This window comes from Carcharhinus amblyrhynchos, unplaced genomic scaffold (genome assembly GCF_965287045.1).
Source record: "Carcharhinus amblyrhynchos unplaced genomic scaffold, sCarAmb.v2.hapA scaffold_37, whole genome shotgun sequence".
Taxonomy (NCBI): domain Eukaryota; kingdom Metazoa; phylum Chordata; class Chondrichthyes; order Carcharhiniformes; family Carcharhinidae; genus Carcharhinus; species Carcharhinus amblyrhynchos.
Genome location: NW_027649778.1, coordinates 7888097 through 7900258, shown reverse-complemented (window position 1 = coordinate 7900258; position 12162 = coordinate 7888097). Strand labels below are relative to the sequence as shown.

General features: G+C 48.9%; 1 protein-coding gene across 1 annotated transcript in view; it reads right to left on the bottom strand.

The window, feature by feature from the left end:
• The window catches only part of slc1a5 (solute carrier family 1 member 5), a 47384-nt gene extending 36207 nt beyond the window's left edge, over positions 1-11177 (bottom strand). The window contains exon 1 of the mRNA XM_080218345.1: positions 10430-11177. Coding sequence (XP_080074471.1) covers positions 10430-10983 — 554 coding nt within the window. The 5' untranslated portion in view covers positions 10984-11177. The remainder of the gene's footprint in view (positions 1-10429) is intronic.
• Positions 11178-12162: the final 985 nt, after the last annotated feature.

Here is a 12162-nt window from a genome sequence, read left to right as displayed (position 1 = left end):
ATAAGACCCTCATGGCACCCAAAGACCAGGGAAGTTGCCAATGGCAACGCCAAAGCCAATCTTTATCTCTCAGTCAGCCTATCTCAAAGATTATGTGGTCATTAGTGCAGTGTTGATTGTGGGATCTTACTGTGTGCAAATTGGCTGGCAGATTTGGTCGAGTCCCACAACTTCACTTCAAAACTTACTCCATTGGCTGTAAAGCACTTTAGGTCATACTTAGTTTGTGTAAGGGATAATCCAGATGCATTCCAGTCTTTACTTAATATTTTCATGGGATGTGGGCATCGCTGGTTGGGCCAGCATTTATTGCCCTTCCCGAATTGTCCTTGTGGAACCAACCACATTGCTGTGGATCTGGAGACACACGTGTAGGCCAGACCAGGTAAGGACAACAGATTTCCTTCCCCATACAGGAAATTAGTGAACCAGATGGGTTTTTATGACAATTGACAATTCATGGTCATAGAATCCTAAGGTGCTGAAGGAGGCCTTTCAGCCCATTGAGCCTGCACTGGCAACAATCCAACCCAGGCCCTATCCCCATAACCCCATGTATTGACCCCACTACTCTCCCTGACACTAAAGGGGCAACATAGCGTGGCCTAACCTGCACATCTTTTGGACTATGGAAGGAAACCGGAGCACCCAGAGGAAACCCACGCAGATACGGGGAGAATGTGCAGACTCCACACAGACAGTGACTCAAGCCGGGATTCGAACCCGGGTACCTGGTGATGACAGGCAGCAGTGCTAACCACTGTGCCACCCCACGTGGCTGACCATTCACAGCGAGGTGGTGCTGTAGTGGAATTGTCACTGGACCAGTAATCCAGAGACCCAGGAGGAGCTGGGTTCAAATCCCATCACAGCAGCTGGTGAAAATTTGGATTCATTAACCTGGAATGAATGATAACCATTGTCTACTGATGACCATGAAACCATTGTTGATTGTTGTAAAAAGTCGTCTGGCTCACTAATGTCCTTTAGGGAAGGAAATCTCCCTTCCTTACCCGGTCTGGCCTACATGTGACTCCAGAACCACAGCGATGTGGTTCACTCTTAACTGCTCTCAGGGATGAGCAATAAATGCTGGCCCAGCCAGCAACACCCACGTTCCATGAATGTAGAAACAACAATAGTATTCCAGTACACATACCAAATGCATTACTTAACTATCCCTGCCCAAAGAAAAGCAAAGGAAATGAGCTAACTTTCATTTAGGGGACAGGAGAAGAGTTTATTTTTAAATATGACCTATATAGGTGGGTGACGCAAATTCAAAAATTTAAGAGAATTGGATAATTACTTGAATAAAGTTTCTCTAAAGTTTATTTATTCTTGTCACAAGTAGGCTTACGTTAACACTGCAATTAAGTTATTCTGAAATTCTCCTAGTCACCACACTCTGACGCCTGTTCGGCTTGTGTTTCTGACTCTGGGAGGAAACCGGAACACCTGGAGGAAACCCACGGGGAGAACGTGCACACTCCACACAGACAGTGACCCAAGCCGGGAATCGAACCCGGGTCCCTGGTGCTGTGAGGTAGCAGTGCTAACTACTGTACCATCGTGCCGCCCATTCCTGGGACTCTTGGGGCGGCGGGGGTGGGGGTGGGGGTGGGGGTGGGGGGGTGGTTGCGGTGCGCTGGAATGGAGAAGGTGGGATGAATTGGAGCTGGCATAGCGTAACGGTTTCTAAACATCAACTACAACGTGGTCACGCAGTCAAGTCAGAAAACAGGCAGCACACACACACACCCCGACTAATAATAGACGGTGAAACAAGATAGCCAACCACAAGAGTTTTGATACTTCAGGGGTGAGGGACTGTAAAGGTTACTGCAACACAGATGCGGCAGCTTCTAGTGGGAGAGGTTAAAGATGCCACACTGGACAGTGGGGAGGCTGGGGTAGTGAATCTTTCTTACCCCAGAGAAAGAATTGGGCCACGCAAAGGGAAACTGCAACACTGCAGATGTAGCGACCCCTAGATTAAAAATCACAGACTGCTGGAAAAGCTCGGCAGGTCAGGCAGAGAAACAGGGTTGACATTTTAGGTCTACAAGATTATGAGGGGCATGGACAACAGAGTGGAAGAGTCAATTACTGGGGGTGGAGCAGGGACAGGTTTAAAGTGCAAGGGGCAAGGTTTAAAGGAGATGTACGAGGCAAGTTTACATAAAGGTGCCTGGAACTCACTGCCGGGGGAGGTAGTGGAAGCTGATGCAATAGTGACAAATACATGAATGGGATGGGAATAGAGGGATACGGTCCTCGAAAGGGGAGGGGGTTTTAGTTCAGTGGGGCAGCATGGTCAGTGCAGGTTTGGAGGGCCAGAGGGCCTGTTCCTATGCTGTAATCTTCTTGTTTACGGTCTCATGCTATGGAGGGGAGGTGTGTGTGTGTGTGTGTGTGTGTGTGTGTGTGTGTGTGTGTGTGTGTGTGTGTGTGTGTGTACGTGCGACAGGTGTTCAGGAGCGATTAAGTGACACGGATGTCACAGAAGTGATTGGTTAATCTCTAAGAACTAATGCTAAACTTCTGAAATGTATTAACGCTCATTTGACTGTTTACTCAATTTATTTATTGAACTTAGTGTCACAAGTCAGCTTACATTAACACTGCAATGAAGTTACTGTGAAAATCCCCTAGTCGCCACACTCCGGCGCCTGTTCGGGTTCACTGAGGGAGGATTTAGCACGGCCAATGCACCTTAACCAGCACGTCTTTCAGACTGTGGGAGGAAACCGGAACATCCAGAAAAAGCCCATGCAGACACGATGAGGGGCACGGATGGGGTAGATAGGGAGCAGTGTTCCCTTTAGTTGAAGGGTCAGTCACAAGGGGATATAGGTTCAGGCTAAGTGGCGGGAGGTTGGGGGGTGGGATGTGAGGGAAACCTTTGTACCCAGAGGGTGGTGACTGTCTGTGACAGCTGCCTGGGAGGGTGGTGGAGGCAGGTTGCCCCAATCCTGTAAAAAGTATCTGATGAGCATTTGGCACATCATAACATTCAGGGCTAGGAGTGCTGGCAGATGGGATTAGGTGGGAGTTCAGGTGCTGCTACTAGGTCGGTAATGGGCTGAAGGGCCTCTGCTGCACTGTGTGATTCTGTAACAGAGAGAGAACATGCAGACTTCCCGCAGACAGTGATCCCAAGCTGGGAACTGAAGCAGAATCCCTGACACGGTGAGACAGCAGTGCTTGCCACTATGCAAACAATGTAATGTCACTCATTATTTATATTAGTTTTCACTAGTAAATCCCACTCTTAAATCACACAGACAGGAACAGCTTTGAATGATCTTGCTGCTGATGTAATACAGGCATGGGGTTGCATTTGTACACTCACCTCCAGAACCTCAAAATACCCCAACGCCCTCTCACACCAATGAAGTGTCATCACTGTTGGTATTGTAGGCCATTCAGCCCCTTGTTCTGCTTCACCCGCCAACCATCAGATCATGTGATCATGTGTCACTGTCACCCACATGCCTAACACCCTTGGGGATGGAGGGCTACCATTGACCAGAACCTGAAATGGACTGGCCACATTGTGGCTAAAAGAGGCTGGGAACCCTGCGGCGAGTAACTCACCTCCTGACTCCCCGAAACCTGTCCATCATTTGCAAGGCACAAGTCAGGAGTGTGATGGAATTCTCTCCACTCACCCGGATGGGTGCGGCTCCCAACAACACTCTAAAAGCTCAACACCATCCAGGACAAAGCAACCAGCACGATTGGCACCCCATGCACAAACATCCATCCTTCCACTGCCAACACGGCAACAAGGGCAGCACAGTGGCACTGTGGTTAGCACTGCTGCCTCATAGTGCCAGCAACCTGGGTTCGATTCCCGGCTTGGGTCGCTGTCTGCGCAGAGTCTGCACGCTCTCCCCGCCATGTCTGCGTGGGTTTCCTCCAAGTGCTCCAATTTCCTCCCACAGTCTAAAGATGCGCGGGTTAGGCAGATTGGCCGTGCTACATTGCCCCTTAGTGTCAGGGGGACTAACTAGAGAAAAAGTGCATGGGGTTATGGCAATAGGGCCTGGGTGGGATTGTGGTCACTGCAGAGACGATGGGCCAAATGGCCTCTTTCTACATTGTAGGATTCTGTGATTCTAACATACAGTGGCAGCCTTGTGTACAAACTATGAGATGCACTGAAGGAGTTCACCAAGGCTCCTGAAGACAGCACCTTCCAAACCTGTGACTGCTACCATCTAGAAGGGAAAGGGCAGCAGACACATGGGAACACCACCACCTGCAACTTCCCAAAAATGAAGTTTCCTGTATGATTATCGAATCAGGGATCCTAGTAGCTCCTGTTGGCACAGAGATTGGCAAGTGAGAAGTAGCGTTTTATTTTTAAAGCCTGGACTTCTGCTGGACACCATTCACATATTAGACACCTATCAGCAACACCCCCCGCCCCTCCCCAGAAAGAGAAGGAAACTCAGTCAGCTCACATAAGCCCTGCCTGATTAAATCACGCAAGCACAACAGAGAACAAGTTCCTCCACTAAAACTACAGCCAGAATTTTCAGGGGCGCATTCCAGAAACCCATGCCGGAGTTTGCCGTCAGGGATGGGAACCGCTGGAAAATTTCAGCCTCCTATATATGTTTTAAAACAAACAGCTTGCATTGATATAGCGCCTCTCACAGCACAAGGTGCTTTAACAGCCAACGGAATACTTCTCAATTCCTGCTGCAATGCCGGAAACACAACAGCCAATTCCCACAAGCAAGATCCCACAAGTGGCACAGTGGGTTAGCACTGTTACCTCACGGCGCCAGGGACCCGGGTTCGATTCCAGCCTCAGGTCACTGTCAATGTGGAGTTTGCACGTTCACCACCGGTGCTCCGGTTTCCTCCCAGACTCCAAAGGTGGATTGGCCACGCTAAATTGCTCCTTGGTGTCAGGGGATTAGCAGGGTAAATACATGGGGTTACAGGATAACCTTGAGCCCATTAGTGTCCAAGTACGTGTGGGTTAGATTGATTGGCCATGCTAAATTGCCCCTTAGTGCCCAAAGATTAGGTTAGGTGGACTGGCTAAATTGCCCCTTTAGCATCAGGGGAATTAGCTGATCAATACATGGGGGTTACAGAGATAGGGCCTGATGGGATTATCAGCTTGATGGGCTGAATGACCTGCCTTCTACATGGTGGGGATTCTATTCCATGAAACAGCAAAGTGATAATTCTTTTTAAACTTTGGTTGAGAGGCTGATATAGGAGAGGGCACGCAAGCAAACTCCCCTGCTCTTCTTCACATGTTGCCGCAGTAGCAGAGAGATGCATTCCTGAACCGCTGCAATCTCTGTGGTGTAGGTACACCCAGTATTCTGTTCAGCAGGGAATTCCCAAGATTTTGACCCAGCAACAGTGGAGGAACGGCCAATATATTTCCAAGTCAGGATGGCGAGTGGCTCAGAGGGGAACTTAGGATCATAGAACAGAAGCTGTACAGTGTAGAAAATGGCCATTCAGCCCATCGGGTTTGCACTGACAACAATCCCACACAGAGTCTATCCCATAACCCCGTGTATTGACCCAGCTAATTCTCCCTGACACTCGAGCAATTTAGCACGGCCAATCCAGCTTAGCTGCACATCTTTGATACTAAGGGGCAATTTAACATGGCCAATCCAGCTTAGCTGCACTCCTCTGTAGGACTTAACCTGAGTATCTTTGGACTGTGGGAAGAAACCGGAGCACCCGGAAGAAACCCACGCAAACACGGGGAGACTCCACACAGACTAACCATTGTGCATTTTCAACCACTCAAAGCAGTTGGTTGGTGGGGAGGTGGGGGTGGGAGGTGGGGAGGGGGGAGGGGGTAGGGGAGGGGGTGGAGGGTGGGTGACAGATTAACCAGATTAACACCCCATTCAAAAGGCAGCATCTCCAACAGAGCAGCATTCCCTCAGCCTGCCTCGGTTGAGGTCAGGTATCTATAATGGTACTTGCACCAGGAACCTCGTGACAGAGACTAGTTCTAACAGTCACCTGCCTGCTCACAAATCAGACTGTAAATTCTCCTTTACCACCCCCACACTGGGTTGGTTTAGTGTGGCCAATGAATAAGTTATAAGACAATCGGCAAAGGACAATGAGATGAATTTATATTAATGGAGACAGTTGTTACGATCTGGAACATGCTTGTGGATACAGTTACTCATTCAGTAACATTTGGAAGAGAATTATGTGGGTAAGAAAAAAAATGCAACTTTCAAAACACCCCAAAGCTGTTGACATAACACTCCTATAACTAAGCAAATACTTGAAGTGCTTTGTGGAATCACACACTGCAGAAGAGGCCCTTTGGCCCATCAAGTCTGTACTGACACGATAGAAACACCTAAACTCCCACCTAACCCCATTTCCCAGCACTTGGCCCATTGCCCTGAATCATTATAGAATGCCTACAGTGCAGCAGGAAGCCATTCGGCCCATCGAATCTGCACCAGTCACAATCCCACCCAGCCTCAATCCCCAAACATTTACCCTAGCTAGCCTTCCTGATATTAAGGGACAATTTTAGCATGGCCAATCGACCTAACCTGCATATCTTTGGAGTGTGGGTGGGGGGGGGGGGAACTGGAGCACCTGGAGGAAACCCACACAGACACGGGGAGAATGTGCAGACTCCACACACTGACCCGAGCCAGGAATTGAACCTGGGTCCCTGGCACCGTGAAGCAGCAGTGCTAACCACTGTGCCAAGTGCTCATTAAAGGATATATGAGGGAACCCGCCTCTATCACCCTCCCAGGCAATGAATTCCAGACCATCACCACCCTCTGGGTAAAAAAGGTTTTTCCTCACATTCCTACCTAAACCTCCTGCCCCTTCCCTTGAGCCTGTGTCCCCTCGTGACTGACCCTTCAGCTAAGAGGAACAGCTACTCCTTATCCACTCTGTCCATATCCCTCAATCTTAAAAGTTTATCTATTAGTCACAAGTAAGGCTTACATTGTAATGAAGCTACTGTGAAAATCTTGTCGCCACACTCTGCGCCTGTTCAGGTCAATGCACCTAACCAGCACGTCTTTTGGACTGTGTATAAAGTTTATTTATTTATTGGTCACAAGTAAGGCTTACATTAACACTGCAATGAAGTTACCGTGAAATTCCCCTAGACATCAGTCTGGTGCCTGTTCAGGTACACCGAGGGAGAGTTTAGCTCGGCCATAGAAGCGTAGAAACCCTACAGTGCAGAAAGAGGCCATTTGGCCCATCGAGTCAGCACTGACCACAATCCCACCCATGCCCTACTCCTATATCCCTACACATTTACCTACTAATCCCTCTAACCTACGCATTTCCTCGTGCAGACAGCGCAGAGTTGCTGAGCAGAGACTGATAGCCAATTTCCGCACACAAGGATGGCCTCAACCGGGATCTTCGGTTCATGTCACGCTATCTGTAACCCCCATGACTTGCCTGGGCTTGTAACATCTCACTAACTGTCCTGTCTGGAGACAATACACATCTCTTTAACCTATGCTTAATGCTATCTCCACTCACATTGTCTGCACCTTTAAGACTTGATTAGCTGTAAAGCCTCACATTCAAATCAGTATTCTGTAAACTGAGTGTGTGCCTTTATATGTCCAGTTTGTGATCAGAACTCCCCACTCACCTGATGAAGGGGCAGAGCCATGAAAGCTAGTGGTGTTTGCTACCAAATAAAACTATTAGACTTTAACCTGGTGTTGAGAGACTTCTTACTGTGTTTACCCCAGTCCAACGCCAGCATTTCCACATCATGACTGTTAAGTTGGTCAAATTCTTAATTGGCATAAGATCAAAGTATAGAAGGTATACAGGAAAGTGAAGCAGTCATCATCTCATTAAACGGTGCAGCAGACGCAGTGGGCTGAATGGCCTGCCTCTGCTCCTATGTCATCAGATCAGCCATGATCATATTAGAGCAAGCAAGGAAGTTCTATTTCACCTGTTCTGCCATTCAATAATATGGCCGACCATGACCAAGAGTGGGACTAAATTAAATAGCTCTCTCAAAAAAAAAGGGTTAGCATGGGCACCATGGACCGAATGGCCCATCTTCGGTGTGTGCTCTAGTTTCAGGTCATGTTTGACTAATTTGGTGGAATTGTTTACGGACATTAAGCGCGTGGTGGACAATGGAGAACCTGTGGATCTGGTGTATCTGGATTTCCAGAAGGCATTCGATAAGGTGCCGCACCAAAGACTGCTACATTAGATAAAGGTGTACGGGTACTGTATTAGCATGGGTAGCAGATTGGTTAACTAACAGAAATCAAAGAGTGGGAGTAAATGGGTGTTTTTCTGGTTGGCGATCAATGACTAGTGGTGTGCCTCAGGGATTGTGTTGAGAGCGCAATTGTTTACCATTTACATTAGTGATTTGGAGTTAGGGACCAAGCATAGTGTGTCGAAATTCACAGATGACATTAAGATGAGTGGCACAGCAAAGTGTGCAGAGGACGCTGGAAATCTGCAAAGGGATATAGATAGTCTAAGTGAGTGGGCGAGGGTCTGGCAGATGGAGTACAATGTTGGTAAATGTGAGGTCATCTATTTTGGTAGGAATAACAACAAAATGGACTATTATTTAAATGGTAAAAAATTGCAGCAGGCTGCTGTGCAGAGGGACCTGCGTGCCTCTTGTGCAAGAATCACAAAAGATTGGCAAGTGCACCAGATAATTAAAGCGGCAAATGGAAATTTGTCCTTCATTGCTAGAAGGACAGAGTTTAAAAATAGGGGGGTTATCTTGCAGCTTTATAAGGTGCTGATAAGACCACACCTGGAGTACTATGTATAGTTTTGGTCTCCTTACTTGACAAAGGATATACTGGCGGAGGAGGTGCAGAGGAGATTCACTGGGCTGATTCTGGAGTTGGGAGGGTTGACTTATGAGGAGAGATGGGAGTAAACTTGGACTATACTCATTGGGATTCAGAAGAATGAAGGAGGATCTTTTAGGGTAGGTATGATAGAAGCAGGGAAGTTGTTTCCACTGGTGGGTGAAAGTAGAACTAGGGGGCATAGCCTCAAAATAAGGGGAGCAGATTTAGGACAGAGTTGAGGAGGGACTTCTTCACCCAAAGAATCTGTGGAAATCCCTGCCCAGTGAAGCAGTTGAGGCTACCTCACTGAATGCTTTTAAGGCAAAGATAGATAAATTTTTAAACAGTAATGGAATTAAGGGTTATGGTAAGTGGAGCTGAGTTCACGAAAAGATCAGCCATGATCTTATTGAATGGCGGAGCAGGCTCAAGGGGCCAGATGTTCTGAGGGCAGCATGGTGGCACAGTGGTCAGCCCCACAGCACCGAGGACCCAGGTTCAATTCCGGCTTTGGGTCACTGTCTGTGTGGAGTTTGCACATTCTCCCCGTGTCTGCGTGGGTTTCCTACCAAGTCCAAAGACGTGCGGGTTAGGGTGTATTGGCCGTGCTAAATTCACCCTCAGTGTACCTGAACAGGCACCGGAGTGTGGTGACTAGGGGATTTTCACAGTAACTTCATTACAGTGTGAATGTAAGCCTACTTGTGACTAATAAATAATGAACTTTCCTTAAAATAAACTGAAAAATAAGGGTGGCACAGTGGTTAGCACTGCTGCCTCACAGTGCCGGGGACCTGGGTTCAATTCTGACCTCGAGTCACTTCTGTTCTCCCCGTGTCTGTGTGGATTTCCTCCGGGTGCTCCAGTTTCCTCCCAGTCCAAAGATGTGCAGGTTAGGTGGATTGGCCATGCTAAACTGCCCCTTAGTGTCAGGGGGATTAGCAGGGTAAATATGCAGAGTTACAGGGATAGAGTCCGAGTAGGACTGTGGTCGGTGCAGACTCAATGGATCATGCTAAATTGACCCTAGTGTCAGGGGGATTAGCAGGGTAAATATGCAGGGTTGTGGGAACAGGAGATGGGTGGGATTGTGGTGGGTGCAGACTCAATGGCCTCCTCCTGTACTGTAGGGAATTCTAGGATAGTGATGTTCCCACCACACTGTGACGGTGCAGGCAAGATATTGGCAATCCTCTGAATCACGTGACACAAGATTGCATCAGACACTCAGTTTCCCCTTTACAATTCAGGTGGGAGAGCAAAGGACCTTCCTCCCCCCCCGACCCAAAAAAACACACAGCCCAGCATGTGGTCAATTTCACACCGGGGGGGCACCAAATAGTTCCAAGATTGAAATTTTTTCAACTCCCTCCCTTCTCCCCACCTTACGCCGCTTAAAGAGATACAACTTAACAGGATTTTGGCTTTTAAATTTACAACCTAAACCCCGGCAGATATTTTTATTAGTTGCTACTCAATTAGGTAACCTTTTCTAATCGGAGCTGGGTACAACGTCCGCGGTCAGCATGTGCTTCCCCCCCCCCTCTGCCCTCGGTGATCTGGCTGCAGATTTTACTTACCTGACCAGGTCCAGAAATGAGTCAGTCACTTCCTTGGGCGGGGGCAGCGCCTCTTCTAAGCCCGGCAGCGTGGGGTTGGCCTCGGCCCCTTCCCCGGGCTGGATGATGAACGCCATGGTCACCCCGATGATCGAAGCCAGCAGGGTGGTGAGGAAGAAGAAGAGCATGGCCCAGCCGCCCAGTTTGCCCAGGGCGCGGGGGTCCAGGCTGGCAGCGCCCGACACCAGGCTGCAAACCACCAAGGGGATGATGATCATCTTCAGCAGCCGGAGCAGCAGCTCGCCCGGGAAAGAGAAGTAGAGGATCTGGAGGCGGCTCAGCTGGAGGCTCCTGACCGAGAGACCCATCACCACGCCGGTAATCACCCCGGCCACGGTTAAGATGACCAGCAGGTTGGATCTGACACATCGCCGGAACTTGTGCATCTTGGCTAGGGGCTGCTTGCCGGGGCTGGATACATTGTTACTGGAACCGGATACATTCTTGCCATTTGTAGCCAGGTGAACATCGCCATTCGATGTAGCTTTCAAATCATCACCTCTTAACGCGGCCATGACTTCCTTGATCCACTCTCTTCTGGCCACCGGCTGATTACCAAGACGATTCTTTTTTATATATTTCACTCTTCACGCTTTCCTCTTCTCGGTCCAGAGTGAAATCCCACAGCCAGAGGTGGTAACTGAAGAGTCGGAAATACATGGATAAAATCCACAGGCTTGTGCCTCGTGGGTTACATTTCAAGGGAGGAGGTGGGGCTGGCCGATAACACCGCCTTATGTCGTCGCTTTGGAGGTGTGTGTGTGTGTACTGGAGCCCAATCAGTCAAAAGCAGAGGTGGAGCCTGAGAGACACGCTTCATGTTTCTTGCTTCACAAAAGGCCTGTTCTCAACAAGATACAATCGCATAAAATTCCAACAGGATTACACAGGCTTGATGTGGAGGTGGCTGGACTGGGGTTGGATGGGGGGGGGGAGCACAGTAAGAAGTCTCACAACTCCAGGTTAAAGTCCAACAAGGTTTACTTGGTAGCACAAGGAATCAGAGCGCTGTCTCCTAAGGATTGGGTGCATTGGCCGTGCTAAATTCTCCCTCGGTGCTCCCTAACAGGTGCTGAAGTGTGGAGACTGTGGGCAGCACGGTGGTTAGCGCTGCTGCCTCACAGACATGATGTGGAGATGCCAGCATTGGGATAAGCACAGTAAGAACTCTCACAACACCAGGTTAAAGTCCAAGAGCTTCACAGCTCCAGGGACCCGGGTTCGATTCCCGGCTTGGGTCACTGAGTGGAGTTTGCACATTCTCCCCATGTCTGCGTGGGTTTCCGCCACATGCTCCGGTTTCTTCTCACAGGCCAACAGATGTGCTGACCTTAAGGGGCAGCGCTCCGAATGCTCGTTCTACCAAATAAACCTGTTGGACTTTAACCTGGTGTTGTGGGGATTTCTTGATTCAGAGAGAATGGTGCGGGGGGTAGTTTTAGCATTGCTGCCTCACATCATCAGGGACCTGGGTTTGATTTCTGGCTCGGGTCACTGTGTAGAGTTTGCACGTTCTCACGTGTCTGCATGAGTTTCCTCCGGGTGCTTCGGTTTCCTCCCACAGTCCAAAAGACGTGCTGATTAGGTGGATTAGCCGTGCTAAAGTCTCCCTCAGCATACCCGAACAAGCACTGGAGTGTGCCAACTAGAGGATTTTCACAGTAACTTCATTGCAGTTTTAATATAAGGCTACT